The sequence below is a fragment of the Lynx rufus genome, unplaced genomic scaffold (genome assembly GCF_022079265.1).
Source record: "Lynx rufus isolate CCGP_SWC_20201006 ecotype Redwood Valley unplaced genomic scaffold, mLynRuf1.p SCAF_15, whole genome shotgun sequence".
Lineage (NCBI taxonomy): Eukaryota > Metazoa > Chordata > Mammalia > Carnivora > Felidae > Lynx > Lynx rufus.
In genome coordinates this window covers 50,086,530-50,109,726 of record NW_025814829.1, presented here as the reverse complement: position 1 = coordinate 50,109,726, position 23,197 = coordinate 50,086,530, and the positions used below count along the sequence as shown (strand labels likewise).

Genomic DNA, 23,197 nt, shown 5'->3' with positions numbered 1-23,197 from the left:
AGCCACTCTGCCAGAAGCCACAGTCTTGGCAACAAATGTGCTAACATCAGGCACGAGCTCCGAGTGTAGGCGCAGGGGCTTACGAGCACAGGGTTAAACCAGGGACCTGAACATTTCTCTTTTTGCACTCACAACACCAGAGGCCAGCCACAGAGGGGTCAAATGGAGCAAATTTCTTAACCTCCCCGGTTCTGTTTCCTGGTTGGCTAGAGCAGCCAAGCTGGGGTGGGGCTTTCACTTGTGAATAAAAGGCTCAGTTTTGCTTTCCCCTGCACCAGGGAACATGGCCAAGCGAGTTGCGATTGTGGGAGCCGGGGTCAGTGGCCTGGCCTCCATCAAGTGCTGCCTGGAGGAAGGCCTGGAGCCCACATGCTTTGAGAGGAGTGACGACCTCGGGGGGCTGTGGAGGTTCACCGTAAGTAGGGGTCTCAGCAGCTGTGCGACGTGTCTAATGGATAAGGCTCGACGGTGTGAAAGCATTTCTCCCAAGGCTGCTCTGGGGCGGGGGGATGAGTTAGAAGCATCTGCTGAACAGGGGCCAGGAGGGTTAATGAAATTGTTAAAAGAAAGAAGCAGGACACAGCCTGAGCTTGGGTGGGGAGTGTGGAAGCAACCCTACAACTTTATCTAAAGCCAAGAGGAAGGAAGATGCCCACAAAGGGTGGGAGAGAATGGAGTGGCTGGGACAGCCAGGAAAGCCCGGAAGGAGCCCCCAGGAGCCAGGGGGTGTGAAGTGAGGCCAGAGGCTGTAGTGTTTGGGGCGAGCATATGAACCCAGCAGCGCAGGGATGCTGGCCTCCACCTGCTGGGCGGAACTGCTCACCTTCTTTTTTCCCCAGTCCTGCTGCCCCTGACGTGAAACAGCGCAGGGCTTGCTGGATGATGAGTTCTATACTCAAGGTGCTGCTGTCCAAACAATGCCAATCTATGCCAAGAACAACCAGAAGTAAAGAATGTGAGTTAGGCGCCTTTTTTCCCTGAGGCAAAGAAAGTAATATCCTCAAGTCTCAGCAGGGCTACCGTCCAGACTGGAGAGGAGAATGGGGTGAAGAAGGAGAAGAGGGGACTCTACAGCCCACCCTTGGCTGGCCTGGGCCAAAGGGGATCGCAGCGGCACTGCTGGGGCCACTGAAACCCTTTGAGTCCTGTGTCTGAGCAGGGAAGCATTTGCATTAGAGTTCCCAAGCCTCCTCCTGGCCCTCCTTCTCTAGAGCTTTAAACATGCTGATGAGAAAGCTGTCGGGAATAGTGAAAAGGAGCAAGGTGTCAGACGTCCGGGCCTCAGAGCCCATAAGGGGCTAAGAGAAAGATGCAGCACTCCTCTACCCTAGAAGAATGGAATTTGGAACTGGAATAAAGGATTTCCTAACTCTGTGAGCAAAGCTCCCGAGAGGCCAAGGCTGCTGGTTAGTTGCAGTTCCCCTAGCATAGGTCCGCTTGGCCCACATAAAGAACTGCAGGTGTTGAAATGTGACCATCGATACATAGAAACCTCCTCCAAAGGCACTAAGTGAAAGAGCACATCTGTTCCCATGTTTCAAAGTGCATACTTTCCATTAGGACAGCAGAAACCTAACACCCCTGCTGTACCTCTCCCCTTCTGTGCCCACTGAAGACCTTGCTAGTCAAGCCTGATACACTTCCCCTGATAAGCCTCAGAATCCTTCTGAACACATACTCAAGATAAATAGGATTAATCTATCACAGCTGGGAGTTGGCTTGCAAGATGAAAGTTCCCAGTTAAAAGGATAAATAGCAGAATTTCAGTCAAAGCAAAGGTGAGTCCAGAAAGAGAAAAAAAAAAAAAAAGCCCAGAGACCTGAGGATACTGGACAAAAAAAAAAAAAAAAAAAAAAAGCACCTTATATAGGTCACAGACACTTAATTATTCACATGTAAAAATCACTGACCTAAGAATCAAGAGAAATGAGTTCCAGACCCAGCTGTGCCCAACTGGCCGTGTGACTTGGGCAGGTCAAACACCTATGCATGAGCACCGTGGGGGACGCAGAAATGAGAATAATACATCAAACCCCCAGGCTGCTGCCAGGGTAATGAGAAGAGAGTAGGATCCTACAAATTAGACACAGTGCTGTGGGTATTTAAATGAGGTCAGGATTGGGGCGCCTGGGTGGCTCAGTCAGTTAAGCGTCCGACTTCAGCTCAGGTCACGATCCCGCGGTCCGTGAGTTCGAGCCCCGCATCGGGCTCTGGGCTGATGGCTCGGAGCCTGGTGCCTGCTTCCGATTCTGTGTTTCCCTCTCTCTCTGCCCCTCCCCCGTTCATGCTCTGTCTCTCTCTGTCTCAAAAATAAATAAACGTTAAAAAAATTTAAAAAAAAAACTTAAAATAAATAAATAAATAAATGAGGTCAGGATTGTATCCACTGGAGGAAAGTCAGGGAAGGCTTCATGGGGGAGACGGTGTGCGATGGAAAGATTTCAACAGGCAGACGAGACTGAGTGGGAGATTACAGGGAGGAAACCAGTAAAGAAAAGGTACTGAGCAGGCTTGGAAAATAAAAATAGCTCATTGGTGTACGTGGCGTGAGTAAGAAATAATGGGAGGGGATGAGGGTGGCTGAATTTTCTGGCAAGGTATTATTTTTTTTTTTTTTTTTTTTTTTTTTTATTTTTGGGACAGAGAGAGACAGAGCATGAACGGGGGAGGGGCAGAGAGAGAGGGAGACACAGAATCGGAAACAGGCTCCAGGCTCTGAGCCATCAGCCCAGAGCCCGACGCGGGGCTCGAACTCACGGACCGCGAGATCGTGACCTGGCTGAAGTCGGACGCTTAACCGACTGCGCCACCCAGGCGCCCCTGGCAAGGTATTATTTAGAAAGCAATCGATAATGAGGAACGCAATAAAGGAGGTACTTTTTATTAGTGTATCGATTTGCTTATGTTGGCATGATGGGAAGACCCAGACATGTTTACAGGCAAAGAGAAGCTACCTGGACAGGGGAGGTAGGGGGGGGGGGGGGGGGGGGGACTATTGATTACTTGAGCCCAAACAGAACAAGATCCTACAGACAAGGGAAGGGGTGTCGTTGTAGGCCCAGCAGAAGGGTTTGCCTCGGAAAGGTGGAGAGGCCCCGATCCCATCAGGAAAATACGGCCTCTGTGGAGGATAAAGGAGTGGGAGTGGGGAAGGGGGGAGGGAAGTAAGAAAAATAGAGAAGGTCGGGGAAACCTATCTCGAAGCACATGATAGGGCATCGAAAGGATGGTAAAGAGGATAATACAGCAGAAGTAGCCCAAGTAACAAGTCCTTCCAGCCCCACTGCTTTCTGTCTTTAATGAGAACACAGAACCAATTTGAAATATAGATAAAAGCTCGGGGACTGAGAGCCAGGAAAACCACCCCACCTTCATTCAGCAGCCCTCTCTTGACACAGTGGCCTCTTGAGATAACCGTACCACCTTGAGATTTCTCGAAAGCCTGAGAGAAAATCCCTAAACTAAGGTGCCCTTAAAGGGACCTTTCAGCTCCAACATGCTATGAGCCTTCTGAGTCTTTCTAGAGGCATCCCACTCTCCTACCTCAGCGCACGTGCACATGCGCACACAGGCTTGGTTACAGGGTGTCTCTGTCTCTGCACTCAAAGCAAGTGGCCAACTCAAAACTTGCAGATTAAAGTGTCTGCTCCAGGGTGCTGGACCTCCTGATTTCTTGATTTCCGCTCAGGTCAGGATCCCAGGGTCATGGGACTGAGCCCCATGTCAGGCTCCACGCTTAGCATGGAGCCTGCTTGGGATTCTTTGTCTCTCTCTTCCTCTGCCCCTCTCCCCTGCTCTGTCTCTCTAAAATATAAATAAATAAATAAATAAATAAATAAATAAATAAATAAATAAATAAAATTTTAAAATGAAAAAAATAAAGTGCTCGACCAAGGGCTGTGCTTACCAGAAAGCCCATAGGGGATCCTTAGTTCCCCTTCTGGGCATCGGGGATCACCGGGCAAAAACGGACAAGCCATCTGCAGAAACCCAAGACAACACACATGGAGACTGCCTCCATTTCCAAATAGGGAGACACCCCCAAAGATTATAGAGATTAGAAACCACTGTGCTTAATTTGACACTCAGACACCCATTTCTCTGGCCTTTTCCAGCTACCATAGCCTCAAGCAAAGAGGAAACAAAGGTTGCAATGGAAAAGAAATGGCATCATTCCTTGGGGTGGGAGAGAGGTGGTGATCTTTAATGAGAAATAAATTGGTAATAATTGGGATACGTTGGTAAAGAGCCCACTTCTGTCCACTAACTCAAGTGGGGGCAAGCGAGATGTATGGAAAGTCTATCTTACAACCAATTCTCTTAGGCTCCTAAGAGGGAAGGGAGGCTTAGGGCAGTAACACCATAGGTTGATTACTTCAATTATAAAGTAACATTGAAATAAAATGTGAGGAATTGTCCCATGACTCAAAATGAATTTTACTCAGAGAATTTTAGTATAGGAAGGGATCTTAAGGGATAGCCTTCCTATAGAACCACACTGACATTATCTAGAGGAAATTATACTATACTGGTAGAAACACATTCGGCTTCATCCTTCACATCCCTGAAACATATTCCAGGGCCTACTAACCCTCCCAGAATGATGTTCTGGCCTCCAGTGAGACTCCAACTCTCGCTAGGGAGAGGAGGAGACAAAGAAAAACGGATTCTGGCTGCTCAAAGGAGAGGAAAAGAAGGCAGTAATTGTTCTTGGAGAGCAAGAGGTATGAATGTCCTGTACAGAGAGAATGTCTCTATTTAGGAGTGACTTTTACTATCATTTTACATTTATTTTTAATATGAGACAGGAGAGACATCTGAACTGTCAAAGCTTTCTTCCCATCACCTATTATCCTCTCTGAAGGACACAAAGCTTCAGAAAGTAAATCTCCATAATAATCATGGAGGAATAGTATGAGTAACAGTTAACATTTATTGAGAGCTTAGCAGACACTATCCTAAACACGTTACAGCTATCGTTTCAGTTTATCCTAGGGGATATACACTATTATTATAATACCTATTTATAGCTGAGGAAACTGACTCAATTTCAGCATAGGTCATGATCTCAAGGTTTGTGAGTTTCAGTTTGAGCCCCCCGACTCTGCCCGGTTCTGCACTGACAGTGGGGAGCCTGCTTAGGATTCTCTTTCTCCATCTCTCTCTGCCCCTCCCCTGCTTCTGTGCGTGCTTTCTCTTTCTGTCTTTCTCTCTCTTTCTCAAAAATAAATAAACTTTAAAAAAGAAAATTCCCAAGATTACCCAGATAAAACTGTAGAGCTTGAAGATGAACCTAGGCAGTCTGGGTCTGGGTCTGTGCTGTCGAGAACTGTACTTCATGCATTTCCAGAGTCTGGCTCAAGAATGAGAGCATGTAGGGGCGCCTGGGTGGCACAGTCGGTTAAGCGTCCGACTTCAGCCAGGTCACGATCTCGCGGTCCGGGAGTTCGAGCCCCGCGTCAGGCTCTGGGCTGATGGCTCGGAGCCTGGAGCCTGCTTCAGATTCTGTGTCTCCCTCTCTCTCTGCCCCTCCCCCGTTCATGCTCTGTCTCTCTCTGTCCCAAAAATAAATAAACGTTGAAAAAAAAAATTAAAAAAAAAAAAAAAAAGAATGAGAGCATGTAAATTCTGGACAGTTCAGGGAGTCCCACCCAAGTGTCTTAGCAGATGACCGTGACCTTTCCATTCATTACATTGCAGGACCAAAGTAGACCGGGAAGCCAGAACCGCTCAGTGCATGCTTTTAGCCTTTGCTCTCTGTCCCCGTCCATCCCTCCTCCCCTCCCACTTTTCCCTTCAAGACAAAAACCTTTCCCCTACATGGCCCCACCAATTCGTGAGGCATGTGACTTGGAGCACCAGGGCAATTGGCAGACCCACGCAGGAACGATGCCAAGAGTGTGTATAGCTGGAGGTCCCAACAGGACCTGGGAATCACTGGGGCAAACACAGGAGGGCAGGCGGCAGGAGCCGCATACAGAAGTACTCTCTATATCTTTCTAGGAGGAACAATCAGTGGGAAGAAAGAAAAGAGCAAAGAGTTGGTCTTGGATTCCGCCCTAAGGGCTAAGTTTCCCTCTAAACTATAGTGCCTCCTTGGCTAACATCTGTGATACATTGTTTCAAGATAGGCCTCAGGTTTTCCGGGAAGATTCTCTTCTCCCTGCCTTTACAATTATCTCCCAGGGTTTTACAAAACAGCATTTTTTTCTGTTTATATTTCTTTGTTCATCTGTTCTAAGGTCCCATTAATACATGGTTCCTGGCTTATGCAACTCCACTGAGCCCCATTACTCTCTGCTGTTTAAATGTGCCATTCCAACATACAGAAAAAATTTTTGAGCCATTTTTATGGAAATCTTTACAACATGTATTATGCACATCTCTTCCCCTGTTAAAACAGTATATATTCCTAACTTACCCTTTTATTATTGTTAACTAGAAATTGCCAGTATTAACCAAGTATGATTCACTATGTGATGTTTTCAGATGCTAGAGAAAAGTGAGGGAGTTTTGGCCTAATTGATCCCAAAACATTCATAACTGATGTTTCTCTTATTATACTATAGCTTCTTCCCCTGCTGTTTGCTCTCACTGCTCCACATTACATCTCTTTATAGCTGTTCCTATTCTCTTTTTTTCCTGTAACCCAGAGGAAGCATCACTTTTAATTAAATAAAACCAACACTAAATTTTGTTCTAATAGCTGGCTTCAACTTTAAAGCTCTACTATTCAATAAAGTAGCCACTGTCTGCATGTAACTATGGAATTGGTTCATATGACTAAAAACTTGAATTTTTTATTTCACTTAATTGTAATTAATTTTAATTTTAAAACCAATACTCAGTCCAGTTACTGGAGTGTTTTTAAGCATATTTGCTAACAGTTTGGGTATGTGAATCCCCTTCTTCCAATAAAAATTTGGCATTTGAATTGAGAAGTATAAAATATACACTAAGGGGCACCTGGGCGGCTCAGGTGAGTTGAGCATCTGACTCTTGATTTTAGCTCAGGTCATGATCCCAGGGTCGTGGGAATGAGTACTGCACAGAGCTCCACACTGAGCTTGGAGCCTGCTTGTGGTTCGTTCTCTCTCTCTCTCTCTCTCTCTCTCTCTCTCTCTCTCTCTCTCTCCCTCTCTCTCCCATGGCCTCTCTCCCCTGCTCATGCTCTCTCTGTCTCTAAAAATAAAACAAATCTTTTAAATTAATTTTATAAAAAGAGAAAAATAAATTTTTAAACAAATAAATAAAATATAAAATATACACTGATATTTGAAAGACTTGCTATGAGTAAAAGAATGTAATCTACTTCATTAGTAATATTTATAGTGATTATGTGTTGAAAGTATAAAATTTGACATATGTTGAGTTAAATAAAATATACTGTTAAAATTAATTTCACCTGGCTCTTTCTACCTTTTTAAATATGACTGCCAGAAAATTTTAAAGAGCATAAGTGGCCTCCACCAAATTCCACTTTGGTAGGACTGCTCCAAAGTGTTGTTACTCAAAGTATGGTCTGTGCCCAACAGCATCTGCAGGGGAATTTGTTAGAAATACAGAATCTCAAGTTCACCCAGACCTACTGAATCAGCATCTACATACGAGTAAGATTCCCCAGGTGATTCTTTTTTTTTTTTAATGTTTATTTATTTATTTTGAGAGAGAAGGAGAGAGGGGGAGAAGAGGAAGAGACAGAGAATCCCAAGCAGGCTCTCACAAGCCATGAGATCATGACCTGAGCCAAAATTAAGAGTCGGGCACTTAACTGAGCCACCCAGGTGCCCCCAGTTATCTTTCAATGAAAGAAAATAATGACAAATTTTATGCATTTCTGGCTAACAGTTTTCAAACTAACCTTAAAACATCAGTGATCCATGACTAGCACACAGTTCGAACCCCAGGCCACTCATCACACGAGTTAAGGCAACACTGAGACTGATCTAAGTCCCATTCAACACATAGAAGTCCACGTGCTTGGATATTGAGCAATGGTGAAGTATTGCTAGTAAAGTTTCCAGATGCTTACTCTCAATTTCTGTACTTGTCATAGAGGATTAACAAAGAATCCAGTTCCATATTGCTCGCCGAGCGATACGTCTTTGAGTAACAGTGCTTTAGATCTGCCTGCAGAATAAAAGATCAGGATTTAAATAGTCATCTTTCTCAGGAGCCTTTAGATTCCAGGTTTCTAGATTTGTGCTGTATAAATGAGACTGGCAGAGGTGAGGCCCCAGACAAACAAGATACAGCTTGCTCCTTAGTTGATGAGATCAGTAACATTAATTCAAACCACAAAGACATGTTTATAAGTTTATTCTCTGTGCTCACTATACCCTTCCACTTGAGGCAACGAAGTGAGCCCTTCTCCATAGGTGAGGCTTACATTCGTCTTTCCACTTGCTCACACAAACAAAATAATTTTTGCTTCACAGAGGACAAAAAAAAAAAAAACTGTAGATATCCAAAATGGTAAATAATATTAAAATACTAAGGACCACATTCCCATTAAAATCAGAACAATCCTCCATAATACATTCAAAACACAGAGGCAATGTATATTAAAGACTAAATATACCAAAAGTGCTTATTACTCAACCTGGTTGCAGTTGTCTGAGACACTGACATGTGCTAGTTATTCATGTCAAAACTAGGAGTGGGAAATTAGTGTCTCACTAAGTGCACAGTTGTCCATTCTGAAAACCTTTGACGTGCTTCTTCTCCCAAGTCCTAAATCCAAACAGCTTCCCTATGCTGCGCATTCTGACTTACTGCTACCTCACAAATCTCGCCTCTCTGTGGCAACCGCCATTGCCTCTGCTCGGGCTGCCGTTAGCAATCAAGTGGATTTGTGTTTTAGGCTCTTCACTGGCCTCCTTCCTTCTTTTCCAGACTTCCTATTTCTTTTGTGGAACTGGAATTATCTTTCCAAAATTTAATATGAATCACTTCCACATAAAAACTCAGAAGACTGCCATAACCTTCCTATTAAATGCAAATTCCTTAACTTTAGACGCAGAGTCCTTCAATAATCTGAACCCTCTTCTCCGTGATTCTTTCAACAATACCCTGGGAAACCAAACTACCTAGCAATTGTCCATCATCCAGATAGTACTTCCTGGCTCTGGTCTATTTCCATATTTTCCTACATTTTGGAGTGATGCCATATCAATCTGGACAAGGGAGTTCATCCTGGGTTTATTTGTTAACATGTAGTGAATGAAATAGTAATTCTGATCATAAAATTATTCAGTGTTCACCCTATCTCAAGTGCAGGGTAACAAATCCCATTAGGAAGGGTTACCTTGAGGGACTCCTGGGAGGGCTCAGTCGGTTAAGCGACCGACCCTCAATTTCGGCTCAGGTCCTGATCTCATGGTTCATGAGTTCCAGCCCCACCTCAGGCTCTGTGCTGACAGCACAGAACCTGCTTGAGATTCTGTCTCTCCCTCTCTCCTCTCTCTGCCCCTCTTCCCATCTCAAAATAAATAAGTAAACTTAAAAACAAACAAAAAAAGAAATGGTAATCTTGGAGTGCCTGGGTGGCTCAGTTGGTTAAGCATCCTACTTTTGATCTCAGCTCAGGTCCTGATCTCAGGGTCATGAGTTCAAGCTCCATGCTTTAAATTAAAGAAAAAAGAAGAGAGAGAGAGAGAGAGAGAGAGAGAGAGAGAGAGAGAAAGAAAGAAAGAAAGAAAGAAAGAAAAGGAAATAAAAAGATAAAGGGTAACCTTAATCTTTATCAATGTTTGAAATGTCTAAAAATCAATATCCGTTTCATGTGTGTGCACACACATGCACGAATGCAGACACACTCATGTGCGTGTACCGTTTGTACAGGAACATGTTGAAGAAGGAAGAGCCAGCCTCTACAGGTCTGTGGTTTCCAACACCTGCAAGGAGATGTCTTGTTACTCAGACTTTCCTTTCCCAGAAGATTATCCAAACTATGTGCCAAATTCTCAATTCCTGGAATATCTCAAAATGTATGCAAACCGGTTCAACCTTCTGAAACACATTCAGTTCAAGGTAAGACACAAAACATGAGTTAGTAGTCAGGAAGTATTTCCTACCAATTTCCTATTTCTCTCCATAGCCTAGCCCTTGGCTCTGCAGATGAGATCATGAACTGGCAAGATTGTTGACAGCTGGCTGGATTCCTTTCCCCTTGTACTCATACCCACCCACCCCCGCCGCCTTAAGTAAATCTGGAGGTGGAAATGGATACTTTCAGTAAGGATTCACATGAATAAATTTTTAGTTTGCAATAATTTCACCCAAGTACCCAAAGGGACCTAAAAATAGGCCACATTCTCGGCTCGGAACAAATGCACATAGTGACACTGATGACTTCTACCCATACCTAGGCACTCTCCTCTGGACTATCCCTCTATAGGAATAAGCATGTGCAGGGGCCCACACATAAGAGAACCCCACGATCTGAAGGAAATCTTTTCTAGATATCCTTGGGAATAGAAAGATCTTTGAATATTGTTCTTTATAGAGGCCTTACCACCTCCCTTCCCATTTCCAAGAACAGAGACAGGAAGAAGGTAGAAGGATGGGGACAAATATATCTTCTTTTTTTCCCCTCTCCAAGAAACATGAAAAATCCACATGTTTTCTTTCTCCTCTCTTCCCCTCTCCCTAATACAGATGGGGATAGTAAGGAATTCCTAGGGAATTGAAAACAACATGAATGACCAACACTAGTAGCAAATAAGATTCATATTCACAACCTTAAAAGCACTGATAAAAATGAGACCACTATCTTGAAGAGATATCTACACCACCATGTTCACTGCAGCATTATCTTCAATAGTCAAGACATGGAAACAACCTAAGTGTCCATCGATGGGCACATGCATAAAGAACGCATAAGGAAAATGTGGCACACACATACACACATACTGGAATGTTATTCAGCCATAAAAAAGAAGGAAATCCTGCCATTTGCAACAACATGGGTGGACCTATAGGGTATTATACTAAGTGAAATAAGTCAGACAAAGACACAGACTGTAGGATCTCACTTGTATGTAAAATCTTAAAAAAAAAAAAAAAAAAAAGCAACTCATATAAACAGAACAGATTGCTGGTTACCAGGGGTGAAGAGTAGGGACTGGGGAAATGGGTTAAGGTGCTCTAAAGGTACAGACTTCCAGTTGTAAGGTAAATCCGTTCCAGGAATATAATGCAAAGCATGCTGAATATAGTTAACTCTATTGTGTTGTATATTTGTAAGTTGCTAAGAGAGTAGATCTTACAAGTTGTCATCACAAGACAAAAAATTATAACTATGTGAGGTGATGGATGTGAGCTAAACTTATTGTTTATTATAATTATTTTGCAGTATATACATATATCAGATCATTATGTTGTATACCTTAAACTTATACAATGTTATATGCCAATTATATCTCAAAAAAACTGGAGAAAAATTTTTTAAAAACTTCTAAAGAGTATTTTACCCCACTCCCATATCTTTCAAGGGACACAGTAAAATTGAAACAGTACCATAGTGAATGGGCATAATCCACAGAAGTATTTTTAATGCATCAGAGCTCCTGAATCTGAAGCATTTTCTTTACTAGGTGCTGCTCCAAGCCTGCTTTAAAATAATTGAAAAAAATTTTTTAACGTTTTATTATTTATTTTTAAGAGAGAGAGAGAGAGAGAGAGTACAAGAAGAGGAGGGGCAGAGAGACAGGGAGACACAGAATCCAAAGCAGGCTCCAGGCTCTGAGCTGTCAGCCCAGAGCCTGATGCAGGGTTCGAACTCACGAATTGCGAGATCATGACCTGAGTCGAAGTTGGATGCTGACTTAACTGGGTGAGCCACCCAGGCCCACCTTGAAAAAAAAACTTTAAAGCTAGATGTTCACCAAAGTTTTAAGAGAGTACACACAAGCAGCTGTTTATAAGAGATTTCTTTCCTCTCTGTGCATTCCAAGTTTTTAATTATGAACATTTCTTATTTTTAAGTTGAAAGTAAATTCTACTTTGAAATTAATTTTTAATTAACTGAAAATTTATATTTAAAAAAGGAAGAGTTACTAATACAAATGTTGAAATCCAATAAGCACTTCAAATATTATAAACCAAATTGTGAACCCATGAGGTAAGACTTGAGACACCTGTCTTCTCTGAAAACTTAAAAGGAAAGAAAAGCAGCAAAGTCTCTTGGCCAGTGGAGCATTTATGCTTTTAAACTTGACTTGGGGGGCCGCTGGGTGGCTAAGGTGGTTAAGCATCTGACTCTTGATTTCGGCTCAGATCATGACCTTAGGGTTTGTGAAATCAAGCCCCACATCGGGCTCTGCACAGACAGCGCGGAGCTTGCTTGGGATTCTCTCTCCCTCTCTTTCTGCCCCTCCCCTGCTCACACTGTCTCTCTCTGAGTCTCTCAAAATAAATAAACTATAAATAAATAAGTAAATTAATAAATTTGTCTTGTAAATTTATTTTATATATTTTCTGAATCAGAACCTAGCATGCATAAACATATATATACTCTATTGAAACAAATACCACTCCCATGGTCCATCAAGTTAGTACATTCAGGCCATCAAGTTAGTACTTATCAGGCCATCAAGTTAGTACTTATCATTCAGGCCATCAAGTTAGTACTTATCAATAGCTATCAAGATCTGGGAAAACGTCAACAACATATTCTACAGGACCTTTCATAAGGTAAGATCCTTGGGACCAAATTCATATTTCTAATTTATATCATCCATGTTTTTATCAAAGCACAGCTTTATGAGAGATAGACGTAACAGAAAAAAAAAAATGAAAAAGACTTCAGAAGACCGCGATGCTTGGTTCTATCACTTACTATGAGAATTTGAACAAATCACTCAAAATTTTTGGATCGCATCACTTCTCTTAAGTAACCCTCTACAACCCTTAGAATACATCCATCCAGGGGTGCCTGAGTGGCTCAGTCAGTTGAGCATCCAACTTCAGCTCAGGCCGTGATCTCACGGTTGGTGAGTTCAAGCCCCACATCCAGCTCTCTGCTGTCAGGGTGGAGCCCGCTTTGGGTCCTCTGTCCCCCTTTCTCTCTGCCCCTCCCCCACTCATATTCTCTCCCTCTCTCTCTCTCCCTCTCTCAATCTCTCTCTCTCAAAAATAAATATTTTTAAAAAAGAATACATCCATCCAGAAAATTATGGTTAATCTGATAACTTGATTCTATTTCTAAGTTTATGCTTATTGATTATGTTTAGCCTATGCTCTAGAACATTTGAAGTGTCAACTGGTACCTCGGCCAGCAAGCCCTTACTAGAAGCTTGACAACAATTAATTGTGACTATGACTCTTTTTTTCAGACTAAAGTCTGCAGTGTAACAAAATGCCCAGATTTTACTGTCACTGGCCAATGGGAGGTGGTCACTCAGCATGAAGGAAAGCAAGAGTCTGCCATCTTTGATGCTGTCATGGTCTGCACTGGTTTTCTTACTGACCCATATTTGCCACTGGACTCTTTCCCAGGTACGGTTTTCTGAAACTGACCTTAATTCGTCTCGTGGGAGCCATCCTGATACTGGCTTGGTCCGGGAATGAATTTCTATGGTTCTTCCGTTAAATAGTTAAAGTTGTAAGGTAACAGGGATTTTTTCTAACCAGCATTTCTGGCCAATTTTTGACTTTCATTTGTTCCAAACAATTTATAAGTGCCAAAGAGTAGAACAAATTACTTGCAAGCAGTTTTATGCTTCACTGGGGTTCAATGTCCCTCCTTAAGCGATGGGCAACACTCAGAAAGTCTTCTAAGACACTGGATGCTTACAAAGTTGTTAGCCTCAGCAGTAGCACACAACCAAAGCTGAGTTTAGAGGCCACAAAGGTCGATCAGTGAATAAATTTTTAAAAAAGTAGTGTGACTTTTGTTCGTTTGTTCCATAGAGGTTTAGCTAGATCAGACGTTTATAGCACTGGGTCAGTAGTCAACAGAGAAAAGAATCTTAGAAGGCAAGTTAAGTCATCTTTGAGTCCCAGTTTCCTTATCTGGTTTTTGCAAACATGATTCATGTTAATCTATGTCAAATTTCCATTGGATTACAATGCAGAGGAAATAAAAAACACAATGATTTGGTTTATTTTATCCACAGTAAGTTTTCAAGAAGTTAAAACTTTAGGAAATTTTTCTCTTCATCATCTAAATATGACTTGGAGTGATCTCAAGTCTCGTCTTACAATAAACTCACACACCTCCCATGCCCCAAGAGCTTATGCAAGTCCGGCCAAGTTAGGATGAAGCACATCCTGAAAACTGCCGTGGAATTGAATCTTGAATCAAAAAGCCCCAAGTCCACGATATAAGGAACTATTCCCCAACATCCCTGAGAGAGGATCAATAGCCACCCCACAAGACAACCCAATCCTTTCTCAGCTCTTGTCCACAGAGAAAATCCCTAAGTAGGCAAGCCCCTCCAAACTCCTAGGAAGGAGTGCCTGGTACTAGATCACCCTAAGAATCCAGAAAGTTCCATGACATAGAGAATACGCTGAATTTATTTGGCACCAACAGTGCCATATTACACAAAGTGCTAAAAATACAGGGGTGGATATGACAACATGTAGCCTGTCTGGAAGGAATGAAAAGAGTTTTATAGGAGTCCAGCAGAGGAATCACAGTCTACACATGACCTGAAAATGATACAAATGCTTATTTTACAACAACTCACGTACATCCATTGGTGCTGGGTCTGCCCTCCAGACGTCATTCAGGTCAGGTCAGATTAGGATAAGGTGTACCCCGAAAGCAACTGAACCAGTGTCCTCAATTTGAATAGGATGGGCTTGAGACCCAGGAGGTACAGATTCTAGGCTACACAGCTAACAAGCTATACAACCTTGGGCCTTCCGGTTAACCTTTCTAAGCCTCTGGGGTTTTGCCCATAAATTGACCACCTTATCCAACAGCATACATCACAAATCAAGCAAACAGAGCTCTATGGGACTTGCAGACCTTTTCAATATCTCACCGGCTACTACCAGTTGGCCATTTGAAATCCCTGGGTAGGTAACTATTAAGGAGCTTTTGAGTTCTAAGGTTTTGTGACTTTAGATTTGAAAAAGAGTCCTCGAAATCTCACAAACTCTCTCTCTGCCTCACAACAGACTTACTTAGTCTGCACGTAATTCCTGGGGTCATCATAACTATTAGAAAAATTCAGATTTACTGAAGACATTTGAAAACATGTGTCTGGAGGTACATTGTTCTTTTTTGTTTCTTTGTTTGTTTGTTTTGAGAGAGAGTGAGAGCACAAACAGGGAAGGGGCAGTGAGAGAGAGAGAATCCCAAGCAGGCTCCACGCCACCAGCGCAGAACCTGACGGGGGACTTGATCCCACAAACCATGAGATCATGACCTGAGCCAAAATCAAGAGTCAGACGCTCAACAGACTGAGCCACTGAGGCACCCCTGGAGGCACATTGTCTGGAGTCAATTCCAAAGATGTTCCAAAAAGTCTTAGTAAAAATAATAGGTATCACAGAATAAATGCATAACTTCACAGAATAAATGTACAACTTCCCAAAATAACTACTTGTAATCAATCATTCAGATATATACACTCTGGTGTGTTTACTAACACAACCACATTCACCTAAAAAAAGTGCCTGCTCTATCCTCCTGTGATAGAAGGGGGGAAAATATTAGTGTGATAGGTGGCTCAGACACAGTCTCATTTTTGTTCATTTCTGATCCAAAAGACTCTGATCTGGAGAAAAATCTAAGGTAATTTAACATCCAGGGATAATAATTCTATGATTCTCCTTAAACTTGCCTTGGGGCGCCTGGGTGGCGCAGTCGGTTAAGCGTCCGACTTCAGCCAGGTCACGATCTCGCGGTCCGTGAGTTCGAGCCCCGCGTCAGGCTCTGGGCTGATGGCTCAGAGCCTGGAGCCTGTTTCCGATTCTGTGTCTCCCTCTCTCTCTGCCCCTCCCCCGTTCATGCTCTGTCTCTCTCTGTCCCAAAAATAAATAAACGTTGAAAAAAAAAATTTTTAAACTTGCCTAGCTCTCCCTTGTCAGCCATTCTCTGATCTGTGATGAGTCCTGTCTGAATTAATATTTGAACTTGGCTGCATGATTATTAAATTCTAAGTGCTCGGGATTGTGGTGGGTTTTAACTGAGATTCATGTCAGATTTCTAATGTTTCAAGGTGAACTAAGGGTGAACCAAACCTTGATAAGGCTGTTTGCCACAAGCATCGATATTTATCCCCTGAGAATCTAGGTGTCTTATCACTTTTCCTGGAAAAAAAAAAAAAAAGGTTCTTTGTACAGCACCTCTTAACTTTTGTGTTATGCAACCCTGAGAGTATTTTCCAAAACTCTCCATTCACAGTTAATGTTTCAGTGAGACATTTGGCATCAACCGCCTGAGATATCCTTTCTGGTTAGAACAGTAGAGCTAAACCCAGCGTGGTGAACATGATCCCTTTTTCTCAGAGCCAACTCTTGCTGCCTCAGCAAACTCAGTCTGCGTTACAGTCAGTCACCGAGGTGAGCTATCGGTGAACTTCCCCAGCCAACATGGATCTTTTCGAATAGGAACCACATTTTGTTTATCTTATTTCTCCAATATCAACTTAGCCCAGGTCCAAGCACATAGATGCCAAAAACAGTTTGCTGAAAAGAGTGGAGGCGCTGACTCATAGTTCCCTTGAACTTCTCTGCTCTTGCTCCTTGCTTGGGAGAAGCTCTAGATAGTCAAATATTAGTAAATAGAACAAACTAATTCTATCACTGATTTCCATCAACTTTAAAATTGGTAATGATGGCTTGGGAATGCAAGCTGGTGCAGCCACTCTGGAAAACAGTATGGAGGTTCCTCAAAAAACTAAAAATAGAACTACCCTACAACCCAGCAATGGCACTGCTAGGCATTTATCCACGGGATACAGGTGTGCTGTTTCGAAGGGACACATGCACCCCCATGCTTATAGCAGCACTATCAGTAATAGCCAAAGTATGGAAAGAGCCCAAATGTCCATCGATGGATGAATGGATAAAGAGGATGTGGTATACACACACACACACACACACACACACACAATGGAGGATTCCTCGGCAATCAAAAAGAATGAAATCTTGCCATTTGCAACTACGTGGATGGAACTGGAGGGGATTATGCTAAGTGAAATTAGTCAGAGAAAGACAAAAGTCATATGACTTCACTCATATGAGGACTTTCAGAGACAAAACAGATGAACATAAGGGAAGGGAAACAAAAATAATACAAAAACAGGGAGGGGGACAAAACAGAAGAGACTCATAAATATGGAGAACAAACAGAGGGTTACTGGAGGGGTTGTGGGAGGGGGGATGGGCTAAATGGGTAAGGGGCACTAAGGAATGTACTCCTGAAATCACTGTTGCACTATATGCTAACTAATTTGGATGTAAATTTAAAAAAATAAAAAATTAAATTAAAAAAATAAATAGGGGCGCCTGGGTGGTTCAGTTGGTTAAGCCTCTGACTTCAGCTCAGGTCATGATCTCACAGTTTGTGAGTTCAAGCCCCGTGTCAGGCTCTGTGCTGACGGCTTAGAGCCTGGAGCCTGCTTTGGATTCTGTGTCTCCTCTCTCTCTGCCCCTCCCCTGCTCATGCTCTGTCTCTCTCTGTCTTAAAAATAAATTAAAAAAAAATTTTAAATAAATAAATAAATAAAATTGGTAATAATGGCTTAATTAATCTTTATGCCATGATATTTCAACTTAGTAGCAAATAAACCCAGAGGCCTATCTAGTGAGATGGAATAAGTACCTCCATTAAATAAATAATCACTCATTTCTGTGTCTTACAAAGTCATGTATTCACATTTTGGATTTTCTTAAAATTGAGCATGCTATTAAAAACAACCAAAATAATCCATCAAAAGGATATTATTTTTTTTAATTTTTTACGTTTATTTATTTTTGAGAGAGAGACAGAGACAGAGCACGAGTAGGGGAGGGGCAGAAAGAGAGGGAGACACAGAATCTGAAGGAGGCTCCAGGCTCTGAGCAGTCAGCACAGAGCCTAACGTGGGGCTCGAACCCACGAACAGTGAGATCATGACCTGAGCCAGTCAAATGCTCAACCGACTGAGCCACCCGGGCGCCCCAATCAAAGGGATATTATTAATGGAGCAATGCATATGTTTCGTTTACTGATCCTATAAAATTCTTCATTTGACTTTTTTTTTCTATAGGTATAAATACCTTTAAAGGCCAGTACTTTCATAGCCGACAGTATAAATACCCAAATATATTTAAGGACAAGAGAGTCGTTGTGGTTGGAATGGGGAATTCGGGCACAGACATTGCTGTGGAGGCCAGCCACCTGGCAGAAAAGGTACCCTGATGTTACCTAATGAAAAACTGTAGCTTAAGATGCATGCCTCAGGCAAACAGTGACAAAAGATGAAAGAAATAAAAATGCCTAAAATACACACACATACAAAAAAAACAGATTTTTTAATTTTATTTTTTAATGTTTATTTGTTTGTTTGAGAGAGAGAGAGAGAGCAGGGGAGGGACAGAGAGAGGGAGAGAGTGTCTCTGTGCTGTTAGCAGAGGAGGCAGATCTGAGAAAGCACAGGCCACGTTTAATCACTTTGTGAAACAACAGAAGCTAGAAAAGCTATTCTGGCTCCTCAATCCTGCCAAAATGTACAGGGAAACTCTTTTCACGAAAATAATAAAGTAAAATAAAATAAAAGCAACAAAAGCGAAAATAATAATAATAATAAATTGCAGATGGATTAGCCCTGCTTTATAGAGTTCTCCTTAATCTGGTTCAAATGTGCCATTTCAACTTTATCTCCCACTACTCTGAGCCTTTTCCAATTCCTGTGTTTTTCCCCTTTGCTCATACCACACCCCTCCCTTCGGTGCTCTTTTCCCCTTTATTACAATCCACTTGTACCTCCCCAGCTATGTTGCCCCAACACAGTGATCTCTCCCTAGTAAAGTTTATGTAATAATTGTAATTAACGTTCCTCAGCTGGCACTTGTTAAAAACAAATACATATTAGTTGTTGGTTTCTGATGTGCCAAACGTTGTGCCAGGCACAGGGGGAATCACGGAAAAATACAATAAAAACAAGATTTCTGGGCACCTGGGCGGCTCAGTCAATTAAACATCTGACTTCAGCTCAGTTCATGATCTCAAGGTTCCTGAGTTTGAGTCCCGCATCGGGTGAGAGTCCCACCTCTCTCTCTCTCTCTCTCTCTCTCTCTCTTCCTCCCTCCCTCTCTCCCTCTCTCTTTTCCTCTCTCTCTGACCCTCACTCACTTGAGCCCTCTCTCTCAAAAAAAAAAAAAAAAAAGCAAGATTTCTGCCATAATGGAGCATAGAGTTGAGGCGGACACAGATGCCAACTAAATAAGTATAAATAATTAGGTCATGGATACCCGGATGGCTCAATCGGTTAAGTGTCCAACTCTTGATTTCAACTCGGGTCACGATCTCATGGTTTGTGAGTTCAAGCCCCATGTCGGGCTTAACACTGACAGTGCAGACCCTGCTTAGGATTCTGTCTCTTTCCCTCCCTCTTTCTCTGCCCCTCTACCGCTTGTGCTCACACTTGGGTTGTGCACTCTCTCTCTCTCTCTCTCTCTTGTTCTTGCTCTATAAATGAATGAATGAATGAATGAATGAATGCAAGAGTGAGGAGTGCCTGGCCGGCTCAGTCAGTAGAGCATGCAACTCTTGATCTGAGGGTTGTAGGCTCAAGATGCATGTTGGATATAGAGATTACTTAAAAATAAAATCTTTAAAAATAATAATTGCAAGAGCAAAAATAGCTATGAAGGAAAAGGATTGGGAATGTGATTTTGATATTCCCTTCGGGAACTTTCAAAAAAAGGATTGACTGGTTGATTGATTTGGAGAGACTTCGCAGTTTGGTGGAGACATCCCGAGAGAAGAGAAAGGAGGTCCTGAAATAAAAATTAACAGTCCCATCCACTCCGACCCCCACAGGAGACATGTGGGTAGCATATTCTATTTCCATTCATATTATTTCTATCTCTCTTATCATGTGGAAATTTCAAACTCAGTCAGCTGGTGAACTCAAACAGCTAACCTGTTAAAAAAAAAAAAGTGTTTTTTAAGGAATTCACCAAAACCAACTGTGTTACTGAAATTTATTGTCAGTTCAAACAGTGGTTTCTATTGAAACCCTTTATAGACAAGATTCACCTGCTGCCACACCTTGTTCTTATGCCCTACAATTACTAGCATGCAAAACTGTACCCACCCGCTCGCTGCTTTTTCACACGAGACTTTGAGCTCGCTCTGGGTTGCCACAGTAGCTCACTCACTGAGGTGTCTGGCACTGTATCTCGCAGATAATAAGGGCTCAGTTATATGTTCGAAGGCACTTTAATACTCTAAGTGCCCAAACCGTTATCTTTACAGCGGGAGCCGGAGGAGCCAAAACCATCTTGTGGAGGATATATTTTGAGGGAGGGAGACTTTCAGGCGCTATTCCAATGATGAGACCTCTTGACTCTCTGGCGAAGCCAGCCGGGCTCACCGTGTCAAACTGAGTGGCTTCTCTGACTGCTTCCAGGTGTTCCTCAGCACCACCGGCGGGATGTGGGTGATCAGTCGAGTCTTCGACTCAGGGTACCCGTGGGACATGGTGTTCACGACTCGGTTTCAGACCATGTTCAGAAATTCTCTCCCAACTCCAATTGTGAACTGGCTGCTGGCAAGAAAGATGAACAGCTGGTTCCATCATGCAAATTACGGCTTGGTACCGGAAGACGGGTAAACGGAGGGTATCTGCTGAGGGCTGTGAGGAAGGAGGAGGCTCTGTGCCTCCACTGGCACCTCCAAACCAGGCAACAACACATCATATCGACCGAACGTGAAGGAAAACTTCATCCCAGTGTATTTCCTAATAGCTAGCTATTTTGAGTTCTTGGTAAGTGAAACTAGGTATTGCATCTTGTCAACAACCCTTTTTTAAAGTCTTACTTAATCTTCTTTTTACTGTGGGTGAACCGAGGCTTGGCAAAGTTCAGCCACTTGCCCAAGCTCATGTAGTGATAAGTGAGCTCTATGACCTAGGCAGGTTACGTGGCCCTCAGCTGCAGCGCTCGAAAGACAATGACTTGTCTACGACTCTTTTGGTAGAAGCAACACGCTTGGCTTGTTTCTCTGTGTGGGAAGAATCAAATGTTGTAGTGGCCCCTGCCCATCTCTCCAGCAGCAGTGCCTTCTTGCCCTTGTCAAGACAACCTTGACCTCAGTCTGTACTTAACTCAGTCTGTATCTGAGTTACAGCCTACAATTTATCCCATTAAGAATAGACGGTTTTACTTTCTCATTGAGTCAGTACAAGGATACTCCATTCCCGGGGTTGGCATCGTAGCCCAGAGATCTCATCTGATCTTCCTCCAGGTTCCACTCTGGACCAACATGGATCAGGTGTACCCAAGCCACCACTGAGGGCACACAGCTCCCTACCGAGTGCCACTTCTCCCAAGACTGGCACCTCCTGCCTGGCCAAGGGGAGAGCCCCAGAATGAGGAAGGGAAGGGAAGGAGGTGGAAGGGCCAGCCACACTGGTCACCGGCACATCTCTTCCCTGCCCATGTTTCTCTTTAGGACACAGCTGAGAGAGCCTGTGCTAAATGATGAACTCCCAGGCTGTATCATCACTGGGAAAGTGCTCATCAAGCCAAGCATAAAAGAGGTGAAGGAAAACTCTGTCATATTTAACAACACCCCAAAGGAAGAGCCCATTGATATCATTGTCTTTGCCACTGGATACACCTTTGCTTTCCCCTTCCTTGATGAGTCCATAGTGAAAGTCGAAAATGGCCAGGCATCACTGTACAAGTACATCTTCCCTGCACATCTGCCAAAGCCAACCCTGGCTGTTATTGGCCTCATCAAACCTTTGGGCTCCATGATACCCACTGGAGAGACCCAAGCACGATGGGTTGTTCGAGTCCTAAAAGGTACGTGCATGAGAAATTCCGGGGCATATGTTTTCTGTTTACTATGTTATTTTGGATACTAGAAATTTTGAGAGCGTCCCCAGCTCCAATCTCAAACAACAGAATCTTTAAAAGCAGGATTCATTCTATTCTTCATGGAATTACACTATCAGAATGAATTTGAGCCATTACCAGCACAAAAGATAAATCGGGGGTCAAAAAAATACAAGTTGTGTCTATCTGTTGTTTTCACTGAATTAACTGGTTCAATTAAAGTATAAAACTTCAATCAAGTGACAGAATTCAGTTCTGAGGTTATGTTGTATCAGATAACTAGTGAGATGACCAGATGCTTATAACTTTTCAGCTGGTAGCATTATTACCAAAAACTTACCATCCACCCTGTAGGCAGCTAATATTTTTAGGAGGAGAACAGATGAGTCGCTGGGTACCAGGAATAAAGATAAGCAGTAATAAAACATCTTCACCCACTAAGCAAGCAGGCCTGAAGTTAAATTGCCTTTTTTGTTGTTTCACAGGTATAAATAAGTTACCACCGCAAAGTGTCATGATTGAGGAAGTCAATGCAAGAAAAGAAACCAAACCCAGTGGGTGAGTTAACTTAGTTAACTCCTTATGCATCTTTTTGAATCATGACTCAAATTGGCAAAACAATAGCAGAGAGACATGAGGCAGCGCCTGAGATTTAGAGGGGGGAGGAAACTAGCATAGCCTGTTAAGGAGAGTGGGGAGAAGGGGAACTGAAAAGTTTAAAGGTCCCAAAATCGTCACTTCAGACCATAATTATCTAGCACCACATGGAGTCTGGATTCTAAACCAAATACAATTAACTCCCATCTACCAGATACATTATTCCACGCCTTTTTCATAATCAGCAGGCAAAGAGTTGTGTTTATCCCCTCTGATGCTAGAAGGGTCTGTTTATTCATTCATTCAACCAATCTGTATTCAATTCTATTGTTTTATTTAGATTCTACTCTAGTCAGGATTCTGCAAACTATGTCCTGCAGGTCAAATCTGCCGACCACTTGAACTTTTATGTTTTTTAAGAGTCGGCCCAGAGCCCGACGCGGGGCTCGAACTCACGGACTGCGAGATCGTGACCAGGCTGAAGTCGGACGCTTAACCGACTGCGCCACCCAGGCGCCCCAAAAACATGCATATTAAAAGCACCTATTTACAGAGCCTCCTTGGAAGTCTCTCTCCCTCTCTCTCTGCC

At 42.9% G+C, this 23,197-nt stretch overlaps 1 protein-coding gene across 1 annotated transcript; it reads left to right on the top strand.

Moving 5' to 3' along the window:
• Window positions 1–283: 283 nt before the first annotated feature.
• Window positions 284–22,573, top strand: FMO1 (flavin containing dimethylaniline monoxygenase 1). Its single transcript, XM_047077327.1, has 7 exons — window positions 284–415; window positions 9,844–10,032; window positions 13,338–13,500; window positions 18,213–18,355; window positions 20,580–20,779; window positions 21,623–21,978; window positions 22,497–22,573. The coding sequence occupies exons 1-7, from the start codon at window positions 284–286 to the stop codon at window positions 22,571–22,573; spliced, it is 1,260 nt and encodes a 419-aa protein (XP_046933283.1).
• Window positions 22,574–23,197: the final 624 nt, after the last annotated feature.

Bases quoted from the DNA above. Each gene is read 5' to 3' on its own strand.
- FMO1 (XM_047077327.1), top strand. From the start codon at position 284: ATGGCCAAGCGAGTTGCGATTGTGGGAGCCGGGGTCAGTGGCCTGGCC. The intron at 416-9,843 runs GTAAGTAGGGGT...CCGTTTGTACAG, and splicing joins GGGGGCTGTGGAGGTTCACC to GAACATGTTGAAGAAGGAAG. The intron at 10,033-13,337 runs GTAAGACACAAA...TCTTTTTTTCAG, and splicing joins TGAAACACATTCAGTTCAAG to ACTAAAGTCTGCAGTGTAAC.